At 38.5% G+C, this 23,467-nt stretch overlaps 1 protein-coding gene and 1 pseudogene across 2 annotated transcripts in view; one reads left to right on the top strand and one right to left on the bottom strand.

The window, feature by feature from the left end:
• Positions 1 to 4,970: 4,970 nt before the first annotated feature.
• RASA2 (RAS p21 protein activator 2) overlaps positions 4,971 to 23,467 on the bottom strand; it is a 126,538-nt gene continuing 108,041 nt past the window's right edge. Inside the window, exons 20-24 of one of the 2 annotated variants that reach the window (XM_030934799.1) lie at positions 13,262 to 13,344; positions 12,077 to 12,285; positions 11,269 to 11,372; positions 10,726 to 10,915; positions 4,971 to 8,012 (exon numbers count right to left, since the gene is read on the bottom strand). In XM_030934799.1, the coding sequence (XP_030790659.1) occupies positions 7,982 to 8,012; positions 10,726 to 10,915; positions 11,269 to 11,372; positions 12,077 to 12,285; positions 13,262 to 13,344 (617 nt within the window). In that variant the 3' untranslated portion in view covers positions 4,971 to 7,981. The remainder of the gene's footprint in view (positions 8,013 to 10,725; positions 10,916 to 11,268; positions 11,373 to 12,076; positions 12,286 to 13,261; positions 13,345 to 23,467) is intronic. The other variant, XM_030934802.1, reaches the window with a different exon arrangement.
• LOC115898148 lies at positions 18,506 to 21,504 on the top strand (annotated as a pseudogene).

Genomic DNA, 23,467 nt, shown 5'->3' with positions numbered 1-23,467 from the left:
ATTTCTCAATATGTGGATAAAATGTTTCACATTGAGTGATTAGATTTAAGGATTTCTATCTCATAACTGAGCAAATCTCTACATTCCCTTAAACATTTAAATAAAATAAAATGTTTTGCAGCTTTCCAAGATACAAGTAAACAGAGCATTTACTTATGGAAATTAGCTTGAGATAATGATTTACTTTATTTTTTGCTGCAAATGTTTTTGAAATGTAGTATTTTGTTTTGTTTTGTTTTCTTGTAAACCACCACACACACAAAAATCCAATTGAGTCTCCAAATGATGGTTACACTCTTACTGGCCACGAATTTTAATTTCTTCCACGTTTCCTATAAACAGTGGGAGGGGTAGGCGAGTGGCTGGCCAGCCAGAGGAATGTCCAGATCTATGCTGCACACTGGAAGGGGCCATTATCATCCAAGATGTGTTCTTTGCCAACATAATGCAACTGTCAGTCCCTTCTGCTCCTTATTTGAGCCATAAGGCTGCTTTTTAATTTTTTTTTTTTTTTTTTTTTTTTGAGACGGAGTCTCGCTCTGTTGCCCAGGCTGGAGTGCAGTGGCCAGATCTCAGCTCACTGCAAGCTCCGCCTCCCAGGTTTATGCCATTCTCCCGCCTCAGCCTCCCAAGTAGCTGGGACTACAGGCGCCTGCCACCTCGCCCGGCTAGTTTTTTTTTTTTTTTTTGTATTTTTAGCAGAGATGGGGGTTTCACCGTGTTAGCCAGGATGGTCTCGATCTCCTGACCTCGTGATCCGCCCGTCTCGGCCTCCCAAAGTGCTGGGATTACAGGCTTGAGCCACCGCGCCCGGCCTGCTTTTTAAATTTTTTTGGAGACAAGGTCTTACTCTGTCCAACCCAAGCTAGAGTGCAGTGGCAACGTCTTGGCTCACTGTAGCCTCTGCCTCCTGGGTTCAAGCAGCCCTCCCACCTCAGCCTACGGAATAGCTGGGATTACAGGCACGCGCCACCATGCCCAGCTAATTTTTGTATTCTTTGGTACAGATGGGGTTTCTCCATGTTGACCAGACTGGTCTTGAACTCCTGACCTCAAGTGATCCGCCTGCCTCAGCTTCCCAAAGCCCTGGGATTACAGGCGTGAGCCACTGCTCCCGGTCAAGGCTGCTTTCTGTCCATAGGCCTTGGCAGAATGGGTGCTGGGTTCATTTCCCACACCAGGCTCTTTCATTGGTTAAGCCAAAAATCTCAGGAACGACCAGGACTCTTCTTGGGGAAGCATGACAATACATTCTACAGGGTCGAAGATGCTGCTAAATTGGCCCATTGTCATGGAGTTTTTGGGGAAGGCTGGGAACATCCTCTCAAAAAGAGTCCACTGGAGGAATCAAATGATCTACACAAATAATTGGGGGGGGGGGGGGTGGGAGGGGTCCTAGGGGTTGTCTGGGCATTGAACTTATGAAAAATCTTCAGGTCCCTCTGGTCCAGTCCCTAGCTTGACCCTGAGCAGCTTGAGGGCAGCATCTTAGGGCCCCTAGGTTTAGCAGGGTGTGTAGTGGGTAGCAGGGGCCCGATACTTTTTCTTGACAATATAATCTTTAAAATCTTACAAGTGTAAAGACACACAAACCCAAAAAGGTTATTTAACCAAGATCATAAATGCAGTTTCTAGGTGAGTCATCACTGTCAGCCAAGCCCTTGCTGTTCCACCATTAGCCACAAGATATTCCTTCATGGAATGTTTATTGAGCATTTTTGCAACTAAGGGCAAGGGTTGTAGGAGTCATTTACAGTCTGGTGAGGAAGTTATGATAAATGTTTAAAACTGGATAAAATATGTGCTGCTAGTAAGTGATTTAAGTGGACCTGGCTTCCGGGAATCATTAACGTGGACATAGATAAAACACATAAAATCCTGCTCCTCCTATAGTCTTTCCCAGCTCAGTGAATGACCCCTTTTCTTCAAGTTGCTTAGGCTACTGGATCTTCCCAGACTCCGTTCTCCCACATTCTGCCTGTTAATAAATCCTGTTGGCTCTACCATCAAACATAACCAGAACCTGACCACTCCAATCACCCATGGCACTATCACCACCACCCCTCACCTGATGAGTGTACTGGTCTACCCTGTCCCCTCTTCCTCCTATGACCTCCTTGAGATGTTTCTCAACATAGCAGTCAGAGCAATCCAAAAAAGGTAAGTGAATCACATCATTGAGCCACTTGACCCTCCATCGCCCAGGTCTCCTGTCTCCCATTCCCTCTCACTCATCCTGCTTCAGCCACACCAATCCCCTTGCTGTTCTTGAGCATACTGTGCTATTTTCCTTCTTCTTCCTACGAGGATCTTCCCCTGCATATCCACATCACTTCCTTCCTCACCTTCTTCAGGTCTTTGTTGAACGGTATCTCCTTCCTTGACCCCTCATCCCATTGAGCACTCCCCGTCTCTTTCCTGCACATTACTTTGCTCCACACCACCATCTGATATATTTTACTTTTCTTCAATTTCCCAGAGTATAAGCTCTAAGGGACCAGTGATATTTGCTGTATTCTTACTCCTGACACACAATTTTGATGGCAGTTTAGTACTAAGACTTTATGTCAAGATTTGGAATTTAAATTTAGCCTATATTCCTGTTTTCCAAGCTTTAAAAAGCAAATGTCCCACATTAACACCAAAACCTCAAGCCCCAAAGGTCTCCGGGTGAGAATTATGGCCTCATCTATGACTCTCTCTGTGATGATTTTGTTGACCTTTGTCTTTGGTAGTTTGTATTATAAAAATAGGTGATATTTTGCATTTCCAAACGTAAAGTAATATTGACAGTGTCTTTCAAACTACATTCTGGCTGGGCATGGTGGCTCACACCTATAATCCCAGCACTTTGGGAGGCCGAAGCGGGCGGATCACCTGGGGTCAGGAGTTTCAGACGAGCTGGCCAACATGGTGAAACCCCGTCTCTACTACAAATACAAAAATTAGCCAGGCATGGTGGTGGGTACCTGTAATCTCAGCTACTCAGAAGGCTGAGGCAGGAGAATTGCTTGAATCCGGGAGGTGGAGGTTGCAGTGAGCTGAGATTCCACTACTGCACTCCAGCCTGGGCAACAGAGTGAGACTCCACCTCAAAAAACAAAAACAAACAAAAACTACATTCTGATGCAGATTCTGAGGTGTCTCTCTAGGGATCATTTACCTCATTGTGCTTTGGGAACCATTAAAATAATGGTTGCTCCTCTAACTCTGCAGGCAGTGTGGTCTTCTTGGTTCTGGATGGAGTTGAGAAAAATGTTAAGTTTGGAAAACAATCTTATCTGCTCTAGATAACAGAATTCTTTCTTGATGTGTAAAATTTATGTATCTAAGACTGAACTCCATCTCAAAAAGCAAATCAATAAAAAGCACAAAGGCTTTGCCTGATAGTACAAAACAAAAAGGGTTTGAAATATAAGGCAGAAAAGTGATGAAATCTTAATAGTACATTAATTAAACAAGTCACACCTCTGCTGTCAATATAAAAAATAGATATAAGCTCAAAATATGATGGCAAATGATGTCCCTGAACTATGACGTCAAATGGCAAAATGGTAAGCCAAAGAATGACCTTTTGGCCACAAAAGAGCAAACCTCAGGTGAAGATATGTATGAAGAATTAAGACCGAAGATCTCTGCATATGGTCAGTACCCAAGACAGGTTATTCTCTGAAACGTTTCTAGAGGAGTTCAGTACTTGCCAGTAGAGTAGAAAAACGTATACCAGGAGTGCCAAAGTATGTCTTGTTTCTTATTCTTGTGTAATAAAGGGACACTGTTTGGCCCTGGGTGTCTCTCATTTTGGAATCAAATAATTTGAAATAGGAGTATGGCCTCTCCCTTCAATGCCTAGTTTACTTCTATCATAGACTAGAACCCTAAATCTGATGCTTTTCACAAGTTCTATTCTATACATGGGCTAGTATAAGAGGACTTCTAATGTTTCGATAGAGATTCAGAACCCTATCCTTTCCACTATGTTAACCTTAAATTCCTCTGGAGCCCAGGGGCTTTGTTTTACAGAAGGGTTTTTAGGGATGCTATTATAAAAGGGTTCAGGCACGAACCGGGGAGGGCACAAGTTACACCCACTAACCTGGTCTCTGGTGCTGTCACTTTATATTCTCCAGGTATCTCACCAACATGGCACAACACGGGCAAATTCTAACATCCTGAAGGATGATGCACTGAAGGTCAAGCTATGGGGTAGGTTAATCTGCAGGGGTCAGTGCACGGCCTGAGTAACCAGAGGTTCTGAAATAATTCTTCTTTCCACTCTTCTTTAAAAAGTCAAATATAGTCTGGAAAACTCAGCTTTAAACTTTATCTAGACACAACTGAATTATATTCCTCCATGACAGATGTACATGGCTCTAGGGAATGACAGGAGCCTGCAAGGTGTTTTGAAGACCATGGGTCCTCAAAACAAGTCTGTTGAATGAATGAACAAATAAGAACACAGCCCATTAGAGGCCGGGCGCGGTGGCTCACGCCTGTAATCCCAGCACTTTGGGAGGCTGAAGCAGGCAGATCACAAGGTCAAGAGAGAGAGACCATCCTGATCAATATGGTGAAATGCCATCTCTACTAAAAATACAAAAATTAGCTGGGCATGGTGGTGCACGCCTGAAGTCCCAGCTATTTGGGAGGCTGAGGCAGGAGAATCGCTTGAACCCCGGGAGGCAGAGGTCACAGTGAGCCGAGATAGCACCACTGCACTCCAGCCTGGGGACAGAGTGAGACTTCGTCTCAAAAAAAAAACAAAAAAAACAAAAAAAACAAAAAAACCAAAACCCACTCATCAAAAATCAGCCTAGTTAAGTTTAAGAAAACTGAACACTTTTCACATTGCACTGTTCTTACTGGAGACTTCTCACTTCCACAGTTCCCTTACTAATAGGAAAGGTGTAATAATTTTAAACGAGAAGAAATTACTAAATCAGTAAGAAAATACAGTCTCACAAAGAACAGACAGGCTTCTTGTAATTTATTTGAGTTATTTCCAAGCGACAGTTACAAAAGTTAATTTTTATAATACTCTTGATAAGAAAATAAAATTTAAATAAAAATACATTCTCAACAATACAACATGGTTAAACAAATTCACTACATTAAGTTTTGATAACTTACATTTTCAAACTGGGTACTATAAAAACCAATATTTACTAGCAACATATTAATTTCCAAATTAATAAAAATGGAAGCAGATAGTATCAACCAAGATTGGTAATTTAACTCTAGAATGAGTCTTGTATTTTTCACATACTGTAAAAACACCTAAAACGCTATGCAGAATTCTGTCTTTACAGGATGTACCGTTAGAGCAAATTAAAGGTGCTTTCACTTAACAAAAAGATCTGGTTTTCAAAATCTGGCATAAATGAAGTCAGGCTTCAGAAACAGAAACAAAAGCCATATCATTCGTCACCTTCTTTTGTTTAATAAAAAAAAGCCTAGTTTTGACACTTACCCATTACCCGTGATATTAAAAACAAGTTTCTTTGGCAAATAAAATAGTTCAATTTGATAAATTATATTCCTGGGAGTAAAAATCTTTGCTATTGCCCATCATCTTATTAAATGAATATTAAAAAACAAAGCTAAACAAAAACAAAACAACAAAACAAGCACAGATCACACCACAATTTCAACTGATGGAAATGGCTAAACTAAGAACCAGAACCGGCATCTATGGCAAGTTTCCCCATATCATCTTTTCTTTCCTTCCTGGAGTTTTTAGGCTTTTGGATGAAGTGAGCTGCCTTGTATGTTTCCAAATGTGGAAAAGGTAGAGAAAGAGTATCAGGTAGTAAAAATTTAAAAATCTGTAAGTAATGGCAGAGGAATGAGGGCCCTGGAAGCAAATTCCTTGGTTATCTTAGGGTCCTACTTACAAGGTCTCTTATTTCAAAAGACTTTCAAAGAAAAATAATTTAATTTCACATTACTTCTTTTTAGGCTGTGCCAAGTTGGTTAATTTCAGTCAAACTGGCTGTGTAAAAGTGTCATGTGAAGAAAAGAACTAGATGGCTGAACTCTCCTCCTTTCAGATCCAGAGTTACGTATGCACACAGCCTTGGTCCCTGTGATCATGCCATGATCTTTAAAAACAATCACAATTGGGGATTTGATATTAGAAATGTTAGATGAATATTTCTTTTGCCTTAAAAAAAAATAGCAGAGGACTAAAAAGCCACTAAAGAATAATGACTGGTACCTGGCAATGTTTACATGTTCTTCGCAGGTAGACGTTTCAGAGACTCTTAAAAAGAATTTTAATCTAAATGTAAGTTGAGAATGAGAAATTTATTAAATGGCTAAATTCTTTCAAATGTATAAATCAGTGTAGTTTATGGAATCTACAAGCTTATAAAATTTAAGGACTCTTTCAAACTTGTCTTTAAAATGAGCCGGGAGTAATAATCTACCATAATGCAGACTTAAATGTAACTCATTGATTTTTACAAGTCATTTAGAGAAATACATTGCTCAGTTATATTCTTTTATGGAACAACTTTGATGGTATGCCAGTAGTCTTTAAGAATAATTACCTAATAACAATATAATTTAAAAACAATTACCCACCAATAACAAAATTGGCAAAGTGTATCTTGAAATATAGCTTATGCTCAGGGACACAAAAAAAGTACTACTAGCAGACTTACATTAATAAGTCACAGTTTTGAACAGAAACATGTAAATACTCCAAGGTTCAAAGTACCACATTTAGAAAATGTTTTGAATTAAAAAAGACACAATTAAAGTACCATGGTTTTTAATACTGATGAAGCAAAGTGTATCCCTCAACTTCAAGGTGGCAACTTGCTTCGACTGCTTATTTACAGTTAGGGTTTTTAGGACAAAAGTAAATTTCTAGGGTAAAAAAAGTCTTCAAAGAGTTGCTTGCCCAAATTCCATTTGGCTAGCAGGCAATAAGGAAACAGTAATGAAATATAAACATTTTCAGGAAAGCATTATTTTTAGACTTAAACACTGATCATTCAACTGATCATAAAGATTAGATACCATGAAGTATCTAAAGTATAATCTGGAGCAGTCCAGATTATTAAAGTGCGCCGAGTAGAACCGAACACTATGAGGAGGGCATCCTTATGGTGGCCCGTATTACAACATGAAATAGCAGGTGAAGTCAAGTGACTTTCCCACCACCTTCATTCATGTTTACTTTCTTTTTCAGAAGAGATGTCCTTAGAAGTCATGTTAAACTTTCAAATCAAGAAAATGAGTACCTGGTATTTAAAACAATGAAAACAATTTCAGAGGTCTCATTACTTCTTTTGCCATCACTGATTCCAAATGTAAACAAGATGCACACAATAGCACGTATTCCCTGATTCCTCCTGTCTTGAGTTTTGTTTACATCTTTAGGCAAAAGGATCTAGCAACTTTCAAGGATGCTCTGGCAGTTTTCTAAAATTTCTATCACTGTCTTGAATGGAACCTGTAATGACTGATGGACCAAAGGAAAATAATTTCTTATTTTTTTTCTTTTTTAAAGCGGGAGGGTCCACATGAACTAAATGAAAAGCTCCGAACTGTCATGAATTGGAATTTTCTAGTAAAACACAATGTTGGCAGTATAGAGCAGGCACTGATGGTAGTGAAAACAAGTCCACAGAACAGAGTGTTATAAGAAGAGATGGTTTCCTGCTACGGAGGAGTTCTCCCTCTGTTACAAAGCTTTTCTAGGAAGATTCTTTCGATTAAAAAGAAGTTGCAGAAATATAGATTTGGTCACACAGGTATGAAGGGAATCTTGGGCTTTAAATTCTCTAGTAATACATCAATACCAGGATTCCCAAACAATTAATTTCAATTATTAAATATTAAACACAATGTGGAGGCAGATGACATTGAAGCGAATGTTCATTCTTAAATACTATGAACAAAATATATGATGAATTGAAAAGCTCCAAGAAAAATAATATTTTCCAGTTCTTCTGAACCAATCTGTTAAACTCTAAGATGCTTTCCCAACAATTGGATTTTCCCTAGAAAAGAAAAAAAGTCATTTTTCAAAATTTAAGAAATATAAAAATTTAAAGGGTGACAAATATATAATCCATTAAGTATTCAGAATTTTCCCTGGATAATCTCTCATGCCAAATCTTGTTTCATTAATTCAACGAGTACTTACTGACCACCTATTAAATCTTAGACCCTAGTGTAGAACTTAAAGTAGTAAACAAAACAGACCAAGAAAACCCTTGCCATCATGGAACTTAACACTCTAGTATAGGGTAAATAAAATTAATAAGATATTTAGTACAGTAGAGGATGATATTTTTTAATAGAGAAAAATAAAACTGGGAAGTGGGTATGGTACGTGTGGGTATGAGTGGAGAGGTACTATTTAAGAAAGAATGTCTGGGATCTCATATGGAAACTTCCCAGGGCTCCAAGGAAATTGGATTACTACTATTGGAAGAGAACCAATTACATTAGTACATAAAGGACAGGATTGGGATGCTTATAATAACCTAATTGAGGCATCTATCTAGGAAGAATATAAATATTTATACCTGTCAAATTGATTTTTATTGTACATCAATAAAAAATGTAATTATTAATACACATACTTTTCAAAGAACATTTAAAGTGGTGGGGCCAGGATTCAGAGCCCTAGTCAGCTGTGTGACCTTGGGCAAGGCATTTAGCTTCCCCAAGCCTCCATTTCACTAGCTGTAAAATGAGGATAAAACCAAGTTGGGCTGATTTGAGGATCAATGAGTGTTCACTGTGGCAAACACTGTTACTTGCCAGCCCAAGAACCATCCCCTCCCTATCCACTGCTTTGTAAACAGACCCCGATTCTGCTGTAACACTGGGCAGCCATGTGTTTCAGGGAAGGCCGGGGGTAACTCTAGAGAAGGTTCCTTTCTCCTAGTAAGGAGAAAACAGCCTTTTCTGCCTCTGGATGCTATCATACAAAAATGTGGGGCTCTGAATTATTGCAGCTCATGAGGGAATAAGCCTGAGGAATCACCTTGTTGAGGTTGGCTGAGTGGCAGGTGTTCCTTGATGACAGTGCTGAGCTGCTGAATTAACCAACTATAGAAGTTAACTACTTAATTTGCAAGAGTAAATAGTTTTATTGTTTAAGCCACCTCAATTGGGACTTCATAACTTGCTTCTAAAAGCAATCTAAATAAGCTGTAAAGTACTAAGCACAGTGCCCCTTGGTAGAGTAAGCTTGCAATAAATGCAAGTTGTTGCTGTTGTTATCCATCGTAGTATCTATCTACACCTGAAGTGGTCCAAAAAATCAACTATAAAGTACTTGTAGCACTTTTACAGCTTATTTTTTTGGGGGGTGAGTTTTGTGAATTCTTATTATGTACTGTAGAAGGAGGATCAGTAAAAACAAAAACAAAACAAAGACCTACTAAGTATTCAAGAACTGAATTACAATTGAACATAACATTAAAACTGGTGACAGGCTGGTAGTGTTGGCTCATGTCTGTAACCCCAGCACTTTGAGAGGCCAAGGCAGGAGGATCGCTGGAGGTCAGGAATTCAAAACCAGCCTGGGCAACATAGCAAGACCCTGTCTCCACAAAAAATAAAACAAATAGCTGGGCACGGTGGTGAACACTTGTAGTCCTAGCTATTCAAGATGCTGAGATGGATCGCCTGAACCCAGGAGTTGGAGGTTACAGTGAGTTATGATCATACCACTGCACTCCAGCCTGTGTGACAGGGCGAGAACCTGTCCTTTACAAAAACTAAATATATATAAATATATTTTTCTTTTCTTTTCTTTTTTTTTTTTGAGACGGAGTCTCGCTCTGTCGCCCAGGCTGGAATGCAGTGCCCGGATCTCAGCTCACTGTAAGCTCCGCCTCCCGGGTTTATGCCATTCTCCTGCCTCAGCCTCCCGAGTAGCTGGGACTACAGGCGCCTGCCACCTCGCCCGGCTCATTTATTTTATTTTTATTTTATTTTTTTATTTATTTTTATTTTTATTTTTTTTTTGAGACGGAGTCTCGCTCTGTCGCCCTGGCTGGAGTGCAGTGGCTGGATCTCAGCTCACTGCAAGCTCCGCCTCCCGGGTTCACGCCATTCTCCTGCCTCAGCCTCCGGAGTAGCTGGGACTACAGGCGCCCGCCACCTCGCCCGGCTAGTTTTTTGTATTTTTTAGTAGAGACGGGGTTTCACCGTGTTAGTCAGGATGGTCTCGATCTCCTGACCTCGTGATCCACCCGTCTCGGCCTCCCAAAGTGCTGGGATTACAGGCTTGAGCCACGGCGCCCGGCTCATTTTTTGTATTTTTAGTAGGGACAGGGTTTCACCGTGTTAGCCAGGATGGTCTGAATCTCCTGACCTCGTGATCTGCCCGTCTTGGCCTCCCAAAGTGCTGGGATTACAGGCCTGAGCCACCGCGCCCGGCCTATTTTTCTATATAAATACAAATAATATATAAATATAAAATATACATTTATATACATATATAATTTCATATACATATATACATATATGAAATTTAAAAGTGGATAAAGTATAGCACCAACACAGTGAAATCATGGCTAAACTGAACAACACAAAGAGCACCTTGAGTTTGAGTGGCCAGGGAAACTTACACCAGAGAACGGTCCTCAGCTGGGTCTTGAGAGATGTGGGTGAGCAGGAGGTGTGAGGATGGGGCAGGAGAAGCAATCTCAAACTGTTTAAAAATATGTTTACAATAGCTTAAAAATCACTCACTTGCTCCCATATTTTGCACTACTGGATCTTTTCTTCCTATATTTTTCATGAGGTTCATCCAGCTTCTCAATTATGCTTTTTATTTGCTGAATTGTCTTAAAGGTTGTTACAGAATCCTCGATCACAAAGTTAGAATAATCATCAGGCTCTTTCTGCGGTCCTTGATAGACTGCAATAGTTCCACAAGCCTCTAAAAGGAACAGGAAAACAAATCTCTGATCAGACAACTAAATTCTATAAATGCAATGTGTAGTACAAATAAGAATTTTTCAAGTGTCTTATGCTGAGGGGATTTCCCCTGGCAGAGCCAAGATAACTAAAATACATACATTTTATTTATTAGGATCATCACATTCATGCAAAAACAGTATTTTAACTTCATGAATGTCAATGAAAAATGCCCCCTGTGGGTCTGTCAACTTTCATATAAACAACATTTTGGTAAATCTACGAGTATTTTCAACTTTTGTATAATGCTAAAACAATACTTTAGGAATTGGTAATGAAAGATTATGGTTATATAAAAATAGATTGTGTATTTACCTTCCATCTTCTGCAGCTTAAGTAAACTGAGGGTAAAAAGGGAATAAATTCTTTCTGTTTCTCTGTCTTCATCAATATCTATTTGGATGTCTGCAGGGACACCTCTATGGTAAAAATAAAAAATAAATATATTGGACAAATTTTATTTTGTTAACATGCCAAGGACTTCTGATGGTTTGAGACTAAAAATAGAACCACAGACTTTTGCAGAAATTTAGTTTCATTTGACAGTTAAAATAAAGTGGGGCCAAGGAGAGGTTTGGTTGTTATGTAACTCTAAACAGAAGGAGGGAAATTTTAAAGTAAAATCATTTCCACAACCTATGCTTCATCACAAAACAATATATTATTACTTAAGTCTTAGAAATACAATGGTTGTTCCATACAATTAGAAAGAGAATGCTAAGGACCATTCTTTCTTGATACCTTGGTCAAACTCATGCCTCTATTTAAACATTGCCTTAAAATTTTTTTTAACTTGTGCTACCAGTATTAATTTTAGAACATTTTCTTCACTCCTAAAAGAATCTCTGCATCTCCCCATTCCTCCCTTCCTCCTATCCCTTGTAACCACTAATCTACTTTGTGTCTCTACAAATTTACCTATTCTAGACACTTTACATCAATGTTATCAGATAATATGTGGCCTTTATGTTTGACTTCTTTCACTTAGCATAATTTTTCAAGGTCCCATTCTTGTTGTAGCATGGATCAGTACGTCATTCCTTTTCCATGGACAAGTAATATTAACATTGCATGGATATATCAAATTTTGACACATTGCTTTTATAATCAGAAGGAAACTTACGCAGTACATGGCTTGCAGCCGAGAGTGTTTTCACCAGTCTCCTGACAGCAGAGCCAATTTCCATTCAGATACACTGAGGGATGATAAAAACTGAGCCTGTTTTGATTGCATCGGCTCACCCTGCAGAGTACGTCTATCCATTCATTAGCTTCTACACAGTTATTTGCCTGGACATAGAGTGGTTTCTCCGTATGTATTACTTGGAACATCTTCATAGGCAATTAAGATAAAAAGTTAGTGACAAGAGTCCCCAAACCAACACACAGTACAAAACAGAAGAAAAGTACCTAAAGGAATCTAGTTTGCTTGGCTAGATAACTGGTGCTAAGATGTCTTAGAAATTATTATGTTTCAAGCAAGTTAGTCCCAAGCATAATCTGAGTCACATGGTACTAAGCAGTACAAAACAATGTAAGTTTTAGAAGCCACACATATCCAAACGAATGGACTATCATATAGATAAGAATAAAGCGAAGGAATTGCTAATGGAAGAAAAAGTACAAAGAAAAAGCAGCAAAAAAATATTTAGGAACAAGGAAATCATCCTGGTTGGCTTGAGTGTATGGTATGCACTGAATGGGAGCAGAAGACAAAGCTGGACAGATAGCTTGGGACTGTATTATTCAGAGACTTGAATATCATGTAGAGCATTTCATTGTAGCATTCATCTCTATTTAATATTTATGGCTTTTTGTTTTTCCAGACCTAAATGCATACTCCTATTTATATGGTCTATTTACAGCTATATCATAAGCGGTTAGAGCAGTGCCTGATACACAGTAGACATTCAATATATGATAGTTGAATTAAGTGACTTTATCTTTTTTAAAAACATTATATATCACATTTGCTTAAATTACATAAATTTTAGATTTTATACCAGAAACCAGGTTTATCAAATATATCATAACAGGGAAGTCTTGAGAAAAGTATCTTTAACTTAACAAACTAGGCAAGCTATATGAGGCATCAACAATAAAGAACAATTTTAAGAGAGAGTTTGAGCTAGCTATTCATGAACTATTAATGATTAATGGTAAACAATCCAATAAACAACCTCTTGAAAATTTGAATACAAATATCTAATAGGTGATACAAATACAAGGTATTACCAAATACCTTGAAATACAAATACTTAATACATGCAGTTCAGAAAGCTTTAAATATTTTATTTACATAACTTACATTTTTCTTGTTGAAAGAGCTCTCTTCCAGTTTTTCCACAGCAAGAATGTTTTTTACTGGAATTGTGTAGATTGCATCTTTGCCTAAATAAAAAAAGTAAAACAAAATTAAAGTAATTTCTATCAGAATTATAAAGATGTGAGGTTAATTCTGTAGGGTTTAAGCTCATCTTCTTGATGGTAGAAGTATAAATAAGCTACAAGAAGACTTAAAAATGGCATATATATAAATATTTGTTTCATGGAACAGATAAATTCTGATTGTCTTCTAAAGTGACTACTGCTTTTCTTTGCCATAAAATATTTAAACATTTTCAAGGAAAAATCTGGGACTAAATTTGATCTCCATGGAGAAAGTAAGAATGTTACAAAATTTTATATATGGGGACTGAAAAAATAACAGACTCAGCAAAAGAGGTCAACTCAAAACTTGCCAAAACAGGGACTTTGCTTTCATGGAGAAGTTACTATGTAAGCAGTGACTATGATTACCTATGTGCATTTCTATATTTTTCTAACCTAAATTTAATTAAGGAATTAACTCTCAAAACAGTCTTTCTAAACTGAAAAACTGTTCATTATTATCCCTTATGGGTTGATCAGCCACCTGATCAAACGCTACAAAATTTAAGAGATGCAGGGAAAAAAAGTAAAAATCTTATCTGGTAGAGTGAGTCCTTAACCGAAGACTTTGGAAATTCCATTAAGGAAATCTGAGTTTGCTAAAGGAGCTCCATAATAATATGGCATAAGAATATGATGAATTTCAACTTAACGATTTACCTGAGAATAAATTATATCTCACATAGTCATATAAACTATAAGCAAACATAATTCTAACTTCTGGTCACTTTGTAATATTGTTCTTAGAAAAATCAAAGCTTTGCTTTTATTTCACCCCCAAGCTTTGCTTGAATGCCATACAGACTGAAATGCTGGAGGTTAAGAAACTTTGCATTTTGTATTATTTAACCAATTAATTATACAATTTTGGGCGAAGAAAATTATTTGGTTAATAAAGGTGTGTTTCTCTTTTTTTGTCTTGAACAGAGATGTTAAGATGTAATATTTGATAAACCTGGTTTCTGGTATAAAATCTAAAATTTATGTAATTTAAGCAAATGTGATATATGTTTTTAAAAAAGATAAAGTCACTCAATTCAACTATCATATATTGAATGTCTACTGTGTATCAGGCACTGTTCTAACCACTTATGATATAGCTGTAAATAGACCATATAAGGCTCCTAAAGGAGTATGCATTTAGGTCTGGAAAAACAAAAGGCCATAAATATTAAATAGAGAAGAATGCTACAATGAAAATAAACTGAGGTGATGTGATAGAAAGTGAGAAGTTACTTTACATTGGGTGGTTAGGAAAAAACTTCCTGAGGAAATGACATTTACAGTTAACAAATATAAATCATAAATGCATAAGATAATAAGGAAAGACTATCAGCAATCTCCTAGAATCAGATGAGATTATATTTATAGGAGTGGGGAGTTGAATGGTGGGGAAGGGAGGCAGTAACTGAAGGAAGCCATAGTCTAAGCCAGATGTACAGTAAGACATCTGCAAAAGTAGGAGTGGTTAAGGAAGAGTTTCAAGGCAGAGCCAGTGGACATGGACAGCTGAAGGTTGGGGGCACTCAGACATACATCAGGATGATTAATCAGTGAGTTGCATCTGGATCAGCTGGGTCAATCAGTCCCTCCCCATTCCCAGGTTTGTGCTAAGCAGCAGTCAACAGAGGCATATATTCACAGGCTAAAGCAGCAAGGATGCATACTGGGCTGCAGAGCAGTGCAATGTCACAGGTAGCTGCTAACTCTCAGAAGGGAAGGAGAGAATACCCACATCAGAAGACAAGCAACAGCACTCCTGCCCCTCAGCAGCTTGTCCTGTCCCTCCCTCATAATCACTGGCAGTAAGCTATTCAACACTCAAGTAGGTAAATGGATTGCAAAACACAAAGAAGAGTAAAACACCAAAAAAAAAAAAAAAAAAAAATCACCAAACAGTTAAGGAAAATCATCACTCTGAAGAAGAGACATACATGCAACAAAGGAGGATAACATCTGAGGAAACCAGGAGTTTAAGAAACTGGGGGGAAGAGACCTATGTCTCTGGGTTCTAATCTACAGGGCATTACAGTCAGAGAATTTTAAAATTTTGCAAGGAGTTTCTTTTTCTTGAGACGGAGTCTCGCTCTGTTGCCCAGGCTGGAGTGCAGTGGTGCAATCTTGGCTCACTGCAAGCTCCGCCTCCTGGGTTCACACCATTCTCCTGCCTCAGCCTCCCGAGTAGATGGGACTACAAGCGCCCCACTGCGCCCGGCTAATTTTTTGTATTTTTTAGTAGAGATGGGGTTTCACCGTGGTCTTGATCTGTTGACCTCGTGATCCGCCTGCCTCAGCCTCCCAAAGTGCTGGGATTACAGGTGTGAGTCACTGTGCCCGGCCAGGACTTTCTATCTTTAGATTTGTTAAATATGCAAAGAATGCACATACCCTGAAAACTGCTATATTTATTCATTTCTGGACAAATTATAACACAGCATATGTAGAGAAAGGGCATTGCTCTCAGGCACATATACTGTCATGATATCATTAGGGTTAATTTCATAGTTAACAGTGTTAACTGGGGTGAACTGCAATGTGAGTTAGTGAGAATGAAAGATTTTACTGAGGACTTTCCAAAAATACAGTACAAGAAGACAAAGAGTACCAGCAGGATGGATTTAAAAGTTTTAATATCTGACAAATAAGAGTATTCAGGAGAAAATTACACATAAAAATGTCCCCAAGGTAAAGTCAGAAATCTTCAAATAGAAAGTTATCCACCAAGTACTAAGCAGGATGGAAGAAAAAAGACAACTACCTAAATACTAGGCAGAAAAACATTAGAACTTGAAGGCTACAGAGAATCCTAAGAGTTTTTAGATAGAAGAATCAAAAGACTGAGAATGAGAGTGACATCAAAATCCTCATCAGCAGCAATGGAAGCTAGTAAACAATGGAGTATTCTAACTGTCATTCAAGAGTAAGGGTAAAAGACATTTTTGTATATGTAAGGACTCAGAAAACTTATCAGCCATAAAGGCCTATCTGAAATAATTCCTTAAGTACTCCCACAAAATAATAATGAATCATGAATCCAGGAAAAAGACAGATGTGTTATACAAAAAAATAGTGTTAGGCCAAAGAAATCAGGAAAATTGATAGGCAAGGATGCAAAATCATTAAAACATAATGTAAAAAGGTAAAAGAAACAAGAGAAACAAGTATTAAAATTCCAGATGACTTCTTTAGGGAGATGCTAGGAAAAGAATAATTGAAAGCATGATAATTTTCTTTCCCAGCTTGGAGACTTGCATCAACTGTAGACATTAATATAAACATTTAAATTTAAATTTGTTAACAATTTAAAAAGTAAAAATAGGATAGTCAAGTTTCCTCACTAGATAGAGACAGGCAGAGTGCAAACATGCATACATGCTCAACTATTCCAATAAAAAGGAAGGGAAAAATAAACCCAAGAAACAGAAAAGTCTAGTAAATAGAAAACACAAAACAAAGTAGTAATCATGGTAATCACAATAAATGTGAGTGCATTAAATTTCCTACTAAATGGCTGAAATCAGGTTTTAAAGTTGTCATTACCTCCTAATTAAACAGAAATACCCTATTAACTCACTGATTCCACTCCTACACATATATGAGAGCTGAAGACACATCCACACAAAAACTTGTAAATATATGTTCACAATTGCATTGTTCATAAGAGTCAAAAACCAAAAACAACCTAAATGTCCATCAACTGGTGAATGAATAAACAAAATGTGGTATTATCTGTAAAATAGAATATAATTCAGCCACAAAAATAAAGCACTGATTCATGCTACAACATGAATGAACCTCCAAAACATTACACTGCATGAAATATGTTAGTCACAAAAGGCTACATACTATACGATTCCATGTATATGAAATGTCTAGAAAGGGCAAACCTATAGAGACAGAAAGTATAACAGTGGTTGTCAGAGGCTGGGAGAAGGGAGGAATGGGGAGTGACTGTTAATGGGTATAGAGTTTCTTTTTGGGTGGTGAAAATGCTTTGGAATTAGTGGGGATTGCACAACACTATGAATATCCTGAAAACCAACCAACTGTATACCTTAAAAGGGTGAATTTTATGGTATGTGAATTATATCTAAATTTTATTTTATTTATTTATTTTTTTGAGACAGAGTTTTGCTCTTGTCACCCAGGCTGGAGTGCAATGGCACGATCTCAGCTCACTGCAATCTCCACCTCCTGGGATCAAATGATTCTCCTGCCTCAGCCTCCTGAGTAGCTGGGATTACAGGCACCTGCCACCACGCTTGGCTAATTTTTGTATTTTCAGTAGAGATGGGGTTTCATCATGTTTGCCAGTCTGGTCTCGAATTCCTGACCTCAGGTGATCCACCCTCCTTGGCCTCCTAAAGTACTGGGATTACAGGCCTGAACCACTGTGCCTGGCCTAAATTTTAAAAAATACCATTATCACCACAATAAAAATGAATGTCCAACTACATATTGGCCCCAAGGGACACAGCTAAAATAATGTTATCATGACTGTATTTTTAATAGTGTTAAGAAAGATGGGTGTATAAAACTGGGCAAATTATTAAAAACAACTTCAGGGCACTGGAAAACAACCAACGGTGATAAGTTTACTCATGAAAAACTGCATAGGGTAAGAACTGTGGGTTTATGGTCTTCCTACCTGGAGATGTTTCCATTATCCCCAAGTTAGGCAGTGAAAATGCAAGGTTTTACTGGCTGGAGGTTACAGATTCCGTTTAAGGATGAAATCTGGAAGCAAGAGGGCTACGAAAGCCTGATAATAAACTTGCCAGATCCCTGTCTGACTGTTAAAGTAGGCATGTATGTGGAATATTTCAGAGTCTGGCAAAAACTGAAAGCCTGGGGAGACATCAATTTGCTGTGACTCTCAATGTATTCTTTAATTCACACACAGCTCAGGTGACAGAGAGTGGGAAGTCTTTGAGGTATTTCAGCTACCTGCTCAATTCATTTGTTGACCACTAAACTAATCAAGTTCAGGTGAGGCCCCCAAGGAGCTAGCTAGGGTTAGAGGGAAACATCTGAATAGAGATGTTCAGGTGTAAGTAAGAGAGAGACTTTGCAGTTTTAGTCTAGGCAAGCATTCAGAACAACGAAATGCAGACACATTACCATGTACTATACAACAGGGGTCCCCAAACTCTGGACTGGTACTGGTCAGTGGCCTGTTAGGAAATGGGCCACCCAGCAGGAGGAGCAGTGGGTGGGCAAGCAAGCATTACCACCTGAGTTCCGCCTCCTGTCAGATAAGGGTGGCATGAGATCACAAGAGTGCAAACCCTATTGTGAAATGAGCATGCAACAGATCTAGGTTGTGCACTCCTTATGAGAATCTCATGCCTGATGATCTGAGGTAAAACAGTTTAATCCCAAAACCATGACCCCCCCACCAGTCCGTGGAAAAATTGTCTTCCATGAAACCAGTCCCTGGTGACAAAAAGGTTGGGGACTGCTGATCTTAAAAATGTCTAGTTTTTAATAGAAAATAAGACATATAAAAAAACAGGAAAGTGTGACACATAACTTGGGAAAGAAAGCAGCTAACTGAAACTGATTCTGAATGGGTCCAGATACTGAATTTAGCAGCCTAAGACTTCAAAGTAGTTACTCTAAATATGCTGAAATAATAATTCAATAAAAATAAACTAATAACAGTTGAACATATATAGGCTCTCAACAGAAAAATCTAAAGTACGAAGAGAACTAAATGGAAATTCTGGAGCTGAAAAGTACAATAGAAGAAATGAAAAATTCACATGAGCTAAATCAGTGAACTGAAGTAAAAATGATCTAATTTGGAGACCAAAGAGAATAAAAGAAAAATGAACTGAGTCTCAGTAAGATCTATGAGACAATTTATCAGCATAAATTGGAGGAGTCCTAGAAGAAAAAAGGGGGGAAAATTTGAATAAATAAGTCAAAAAAGTCCTACATTTGGTGAAAAACATTACCTTATGATTCAAAAAATTCAACAAACCCTAACAAGCTCTTGAAAAATTTCATCCACCAAGTAATACATCTTATGGTCATCATATTAAAAAAAGAAAAGAAAAATGAATGACAATGAAGAATAGAGAAAATACACCTTTCTTTTCAATGAAGTCCAATTTATTTAAGAAAAATGTTCAGTGCTTTTAATGTTCTCTTCAAGAAATCCCAGCATATCATGGTTTTGAAGATATTTTTCCACATTTTCATTGAGGTCTATGATTCCATCATCTTTTTTCTTTTTTGGAGACAGTGGAGACAGTCTCTCTCTGTTGCCCAGGCTGGAGTGTAGTGGTGTGATCTTGGCTCACAGCAACTTCTGCCTCCCAAGTTCAAGAGTTCAAGTGATTTTTGGACCTCAGCCTCCTGAGTAGCTGGGATTACAGCCATGGACCACCACGCACAGCTAATTTTTGTATTTTTAATACAGATGAGGTTTCACCACATTGCCCAGACTGGTCTTGAACTCTTGAGCTCAGGTAATCTGTCTGCCTCGGCCTCTCAAAGTGCTAGGGTTACAGGTGTGAGCCACTGTGCCCAGCCCCATCATCTTGAATTAAATTTTGTGTTCTGTGAGGTGGGGTAAAGTTCATTTCCCCTCCATGTTTATCAGGGTCGTTCCTCCACCATATGTTAAAAAGCCTTTTCTTTCCCTACTGAATTGCCTTGACAGCTTTGTTAAAACAGAATTGGCCATATATATATGCATGTGTTTCTTTCTGCTCTGTTCATTGATCTCTTTCTCTTATCCTAAACCTACAATCTTGATTACTGCAGCTTTAACAGTTAAGTCTTTAGCTCTCAACTTTGCTTTACCTTTTCAACATTGCTTTGGTTATGGTTAAGACTTTTGTTTTTCCATCCACGTAAATTCTAGAATCAACTTGTCCATTTTTATTTTAAAAACTGGCTGGGATTTGCAGTGGGATTGTGTTAAAATCGAGATGAATTCAGGGAGATGTGGCTTCTTAAAAAATACTCAATCTAAAAAGCAGATCAAAGTGGTGGGACTCTAGTTATTGCCACAGAGATGTGAAGTTCTGAAGGACTCCTCCTGCTCCGGGTCGGCACTTGTCCTTGCTCTCCTTGCCCTCCGCCCTGCATCCGCCAAGAAGAGGAGGGAGCTGATCAGAAGGCCAAGCTGGCCAAGTAGGCCGAGCGCTATGATGACATGGCCATCTGCATGAAGGCCGTGACCGCGTAGGTCGCCAAGCTGTCCAATGAGGATTGCAACCTGCTCTCCGTGGCCTACAAGAATGTAGTTGGGGGCTGCAGGTCCACCTGGAGGCTCATCTCGAGCATTGAGCAGAAGACTGACACCTCCAACAAGAAGTTGCAGCTGATTAAGGACTACTGGGAGAAAGTGGAGTCCGAGCTGAGATCCACCTGCACCACCATCCTGGAATTGCTGGATAAATATATATATATATATTTTTTTTTTTTGAGACGGAGTCTTGCTCTGTCGCCCAGGCTGGAGTGCAGTGGCCAGATCTCAGCTCACTGCAAGCTCCGCCTCCCAGGTTCACGCCATTCTCCTGCCTCAGCCTCCCGAGCAGCTGGGACTACAGGCGCCCGCCACCTCGCCCGGCTAGTTTTTTGTATTTTTTAGTAGAGACGGGGTTTCACCGTGTTAGCCAGGATGGTCTCGATCTCCTGACCTCATGATCCGCCCGTCTCGGCCTCCCAAAGGTTGGATAAATATTTAATAGCCAATGCAACTAATCCAGAGAGTAAGGTTTTCTATCTGAAAACAAAGGGTGATTACTTCCAGTACTTTGCTGAAGTTGCATGTGGTGATGATCGAAAACAAATGATAGCTAATTCCCAAGGAGCTTACTGAGAGGCATTTGATATAAGCAAGAAAGAGATGCAACCCACACACCCAATCCGCCTGGGGCTTGCTCTTAACTTTTCTGTATTTCACTATGAGATTCTTAATAACCCAGAGCTTGCCTGCACGCTGGCTAAAGTGGCTTTTGATGAGGGCATTGCTGAAGCTGATACACTGAATGAAGACTCATAAAGACACCACCCTCATCATGCAATTGCTTAGAGAACCTAACACTTTGGACATCAGACAGTGCAGGAGAAGAATGTGAGGTGGTAGAAAGGGCTGAAAACTAAATCCATACAAGGTGTCATCCTTCTTTCCTTCAAGAAACCTTTTTACGCATCTCCATTCCTTATTTCACTTGGATTTCCTATAGCAAAGAAACCGATTTATGTGTTTGGAATCAACCGTTTATAGTCTTTTCACACTGCAGCTTTGGGAAAACTTCATGCCTTGATTTGTTTGTCTTGGCCTTCCTGGTGTGCAGTTACTGCTGCAGAAAAGCATTAATAGCTTCATTTCATATAAACGTAAGTAACTTCCAAACACTTACGTAGAGGACTAAAAATGTATCTGGTATTTAAGTAATCTGAACCAGGTCTGCAAGTGACTGTGTTTTGTAATACTGTGAAGATATGAAAATGTAGTTAATTACAATTTAAAGAGTGTTCCACATAACTTCTTAATTTCTACATTCCCTCCCTTACTCTTCGAGGGTTTCCTTTCAATAAGCATCATTTCCATGCTCTTAATGTATTCCTTTTTAGTAGGAATCCAGAAGTATTAGACTGAATGGAAACACACTTGCCATCTCTGCCTATGATTCACAAATTGAAATGCCTCCTTTATCACATAAGGAGGTCATGTATATTTGTGGCAACAGCAAGTTTCCTTATTCACTCTTTACTTGCTGCTGTTTAAGTTGACAACCTCCCTTCCCAATAAAAATTTACTGACTTTGTAGTTCTGGTATTCACTTTACTATGTAACAGAAGTAGCATGTTGCTGCCAGAATACAGCATTGCTTTTGGCAAATTAAAGTGCATGTCATTTCTTAACACACTAGAAAGGGGAAATAATTAAAGTACACAAGTCTAAAACTTCAGTATGTTTCCATGCAGATTTGTGCATGTGAGAGGGTGTCCCATTTGTCTAGTGATTGTGGAGTTGGAACACTACTGTGTTGCTAATCATTGACTGTAGTCCCAAAAAAGCCTTGTGGATATCTTATGCCCTATGTAATAGCAGAGTAACATGAATTACATTTTATAAACCAAAAAAAAAAAAAAAAAAAAAAAAATCCAAAAAACAAAAAAACTCCATCTTCAATCCACAAACATGACATGTCTCTTTTTATTTAGACCTTCTTTACCTTATCTCTGGAATGTTTTGTAGTTTCAGTGTAGAGGTGTTGTACTTCTTTGGTTAAATTTATTTTATTTTAATTAATTTATTTACTGAGACAGAGTCTCGCTCTGTCACCGAGGCTGGAGTGCAGTGGCACGATCTCGGCTTACTGCAACCTCCGCCACCTGGGTTCAAGTGATTCTCCTGTCTCAGCCTCCTAAGTAACTGGGATTACAGGCATGCACCACCACGCCCAGCTAATTTTTTGGCATTTTTAGTAAAGACGAGGTTTCAGCATGTTGGCCAGGCCTGGTCTTGAACTCCTGACCTAAAGTGATCTGCCTGCCTTGGCCTCCCAAAGTGCTGGGATTATAGGCGTGAACCACCGCGCCCAGTCTTCTTTGGTTAAATTTATTCCTAAGTATTTTAGTGTTTGTTTTTCTGGGGACTACTGTAAAGGGTATTATTTTTTAAATTTTGTTTTCTAACAGTTTGCAACTTGCAGAAATATAATTGATTTGTACATATTTATCTTTTATCCAAGACCTAGATAAATTAAATTCAGTTAGGAGTTTAAGTAGCTGTTCTGAGGATTCTTCAGGAGTTTCAATGTAACACTATATGCCTTTTATTTCTTGTCTTACTGCATTGGCTAAAATCTTCAGTACAATATTGAACAGAATTTATTAAAGGGGATAATCCTTGATTTGTTAACTGCAGATTTCTTACATACACTTTTGATCAGATTAAGGAGATTATCTTTTAGACTTCATTCATTGAGTTTTCATTTTCTTTAATCACAAACAGGTGTTGAATTTTGTCAAATACATTTAGTCTGTTAATACGATAAATTATGTTGATTAGTTCTCAGATATTAAGCCAACTTTACATACTTGGGACAAACCCCAC

This window comes from Rhinopithecus roxellana, chromosome 1, assembly GCF_007565055.1.
Source record: "Rhinopithecus roxellana isolate Shanxi Qingling chromosome 1, ASM756505v1, whole genome shotgun sequence".
In the NCBI taxonomy this organism is placed as follows: domain Eukaryota; kingdom Metazoa; phylum Chordata; class Mammalia; order Primates; family Cercopithecidae; genus Rhinopithecus; species Rhinopithecus roxellana.
This window is presented reverse-complemented; position numbering and strand designations above follow the sequence as displayed.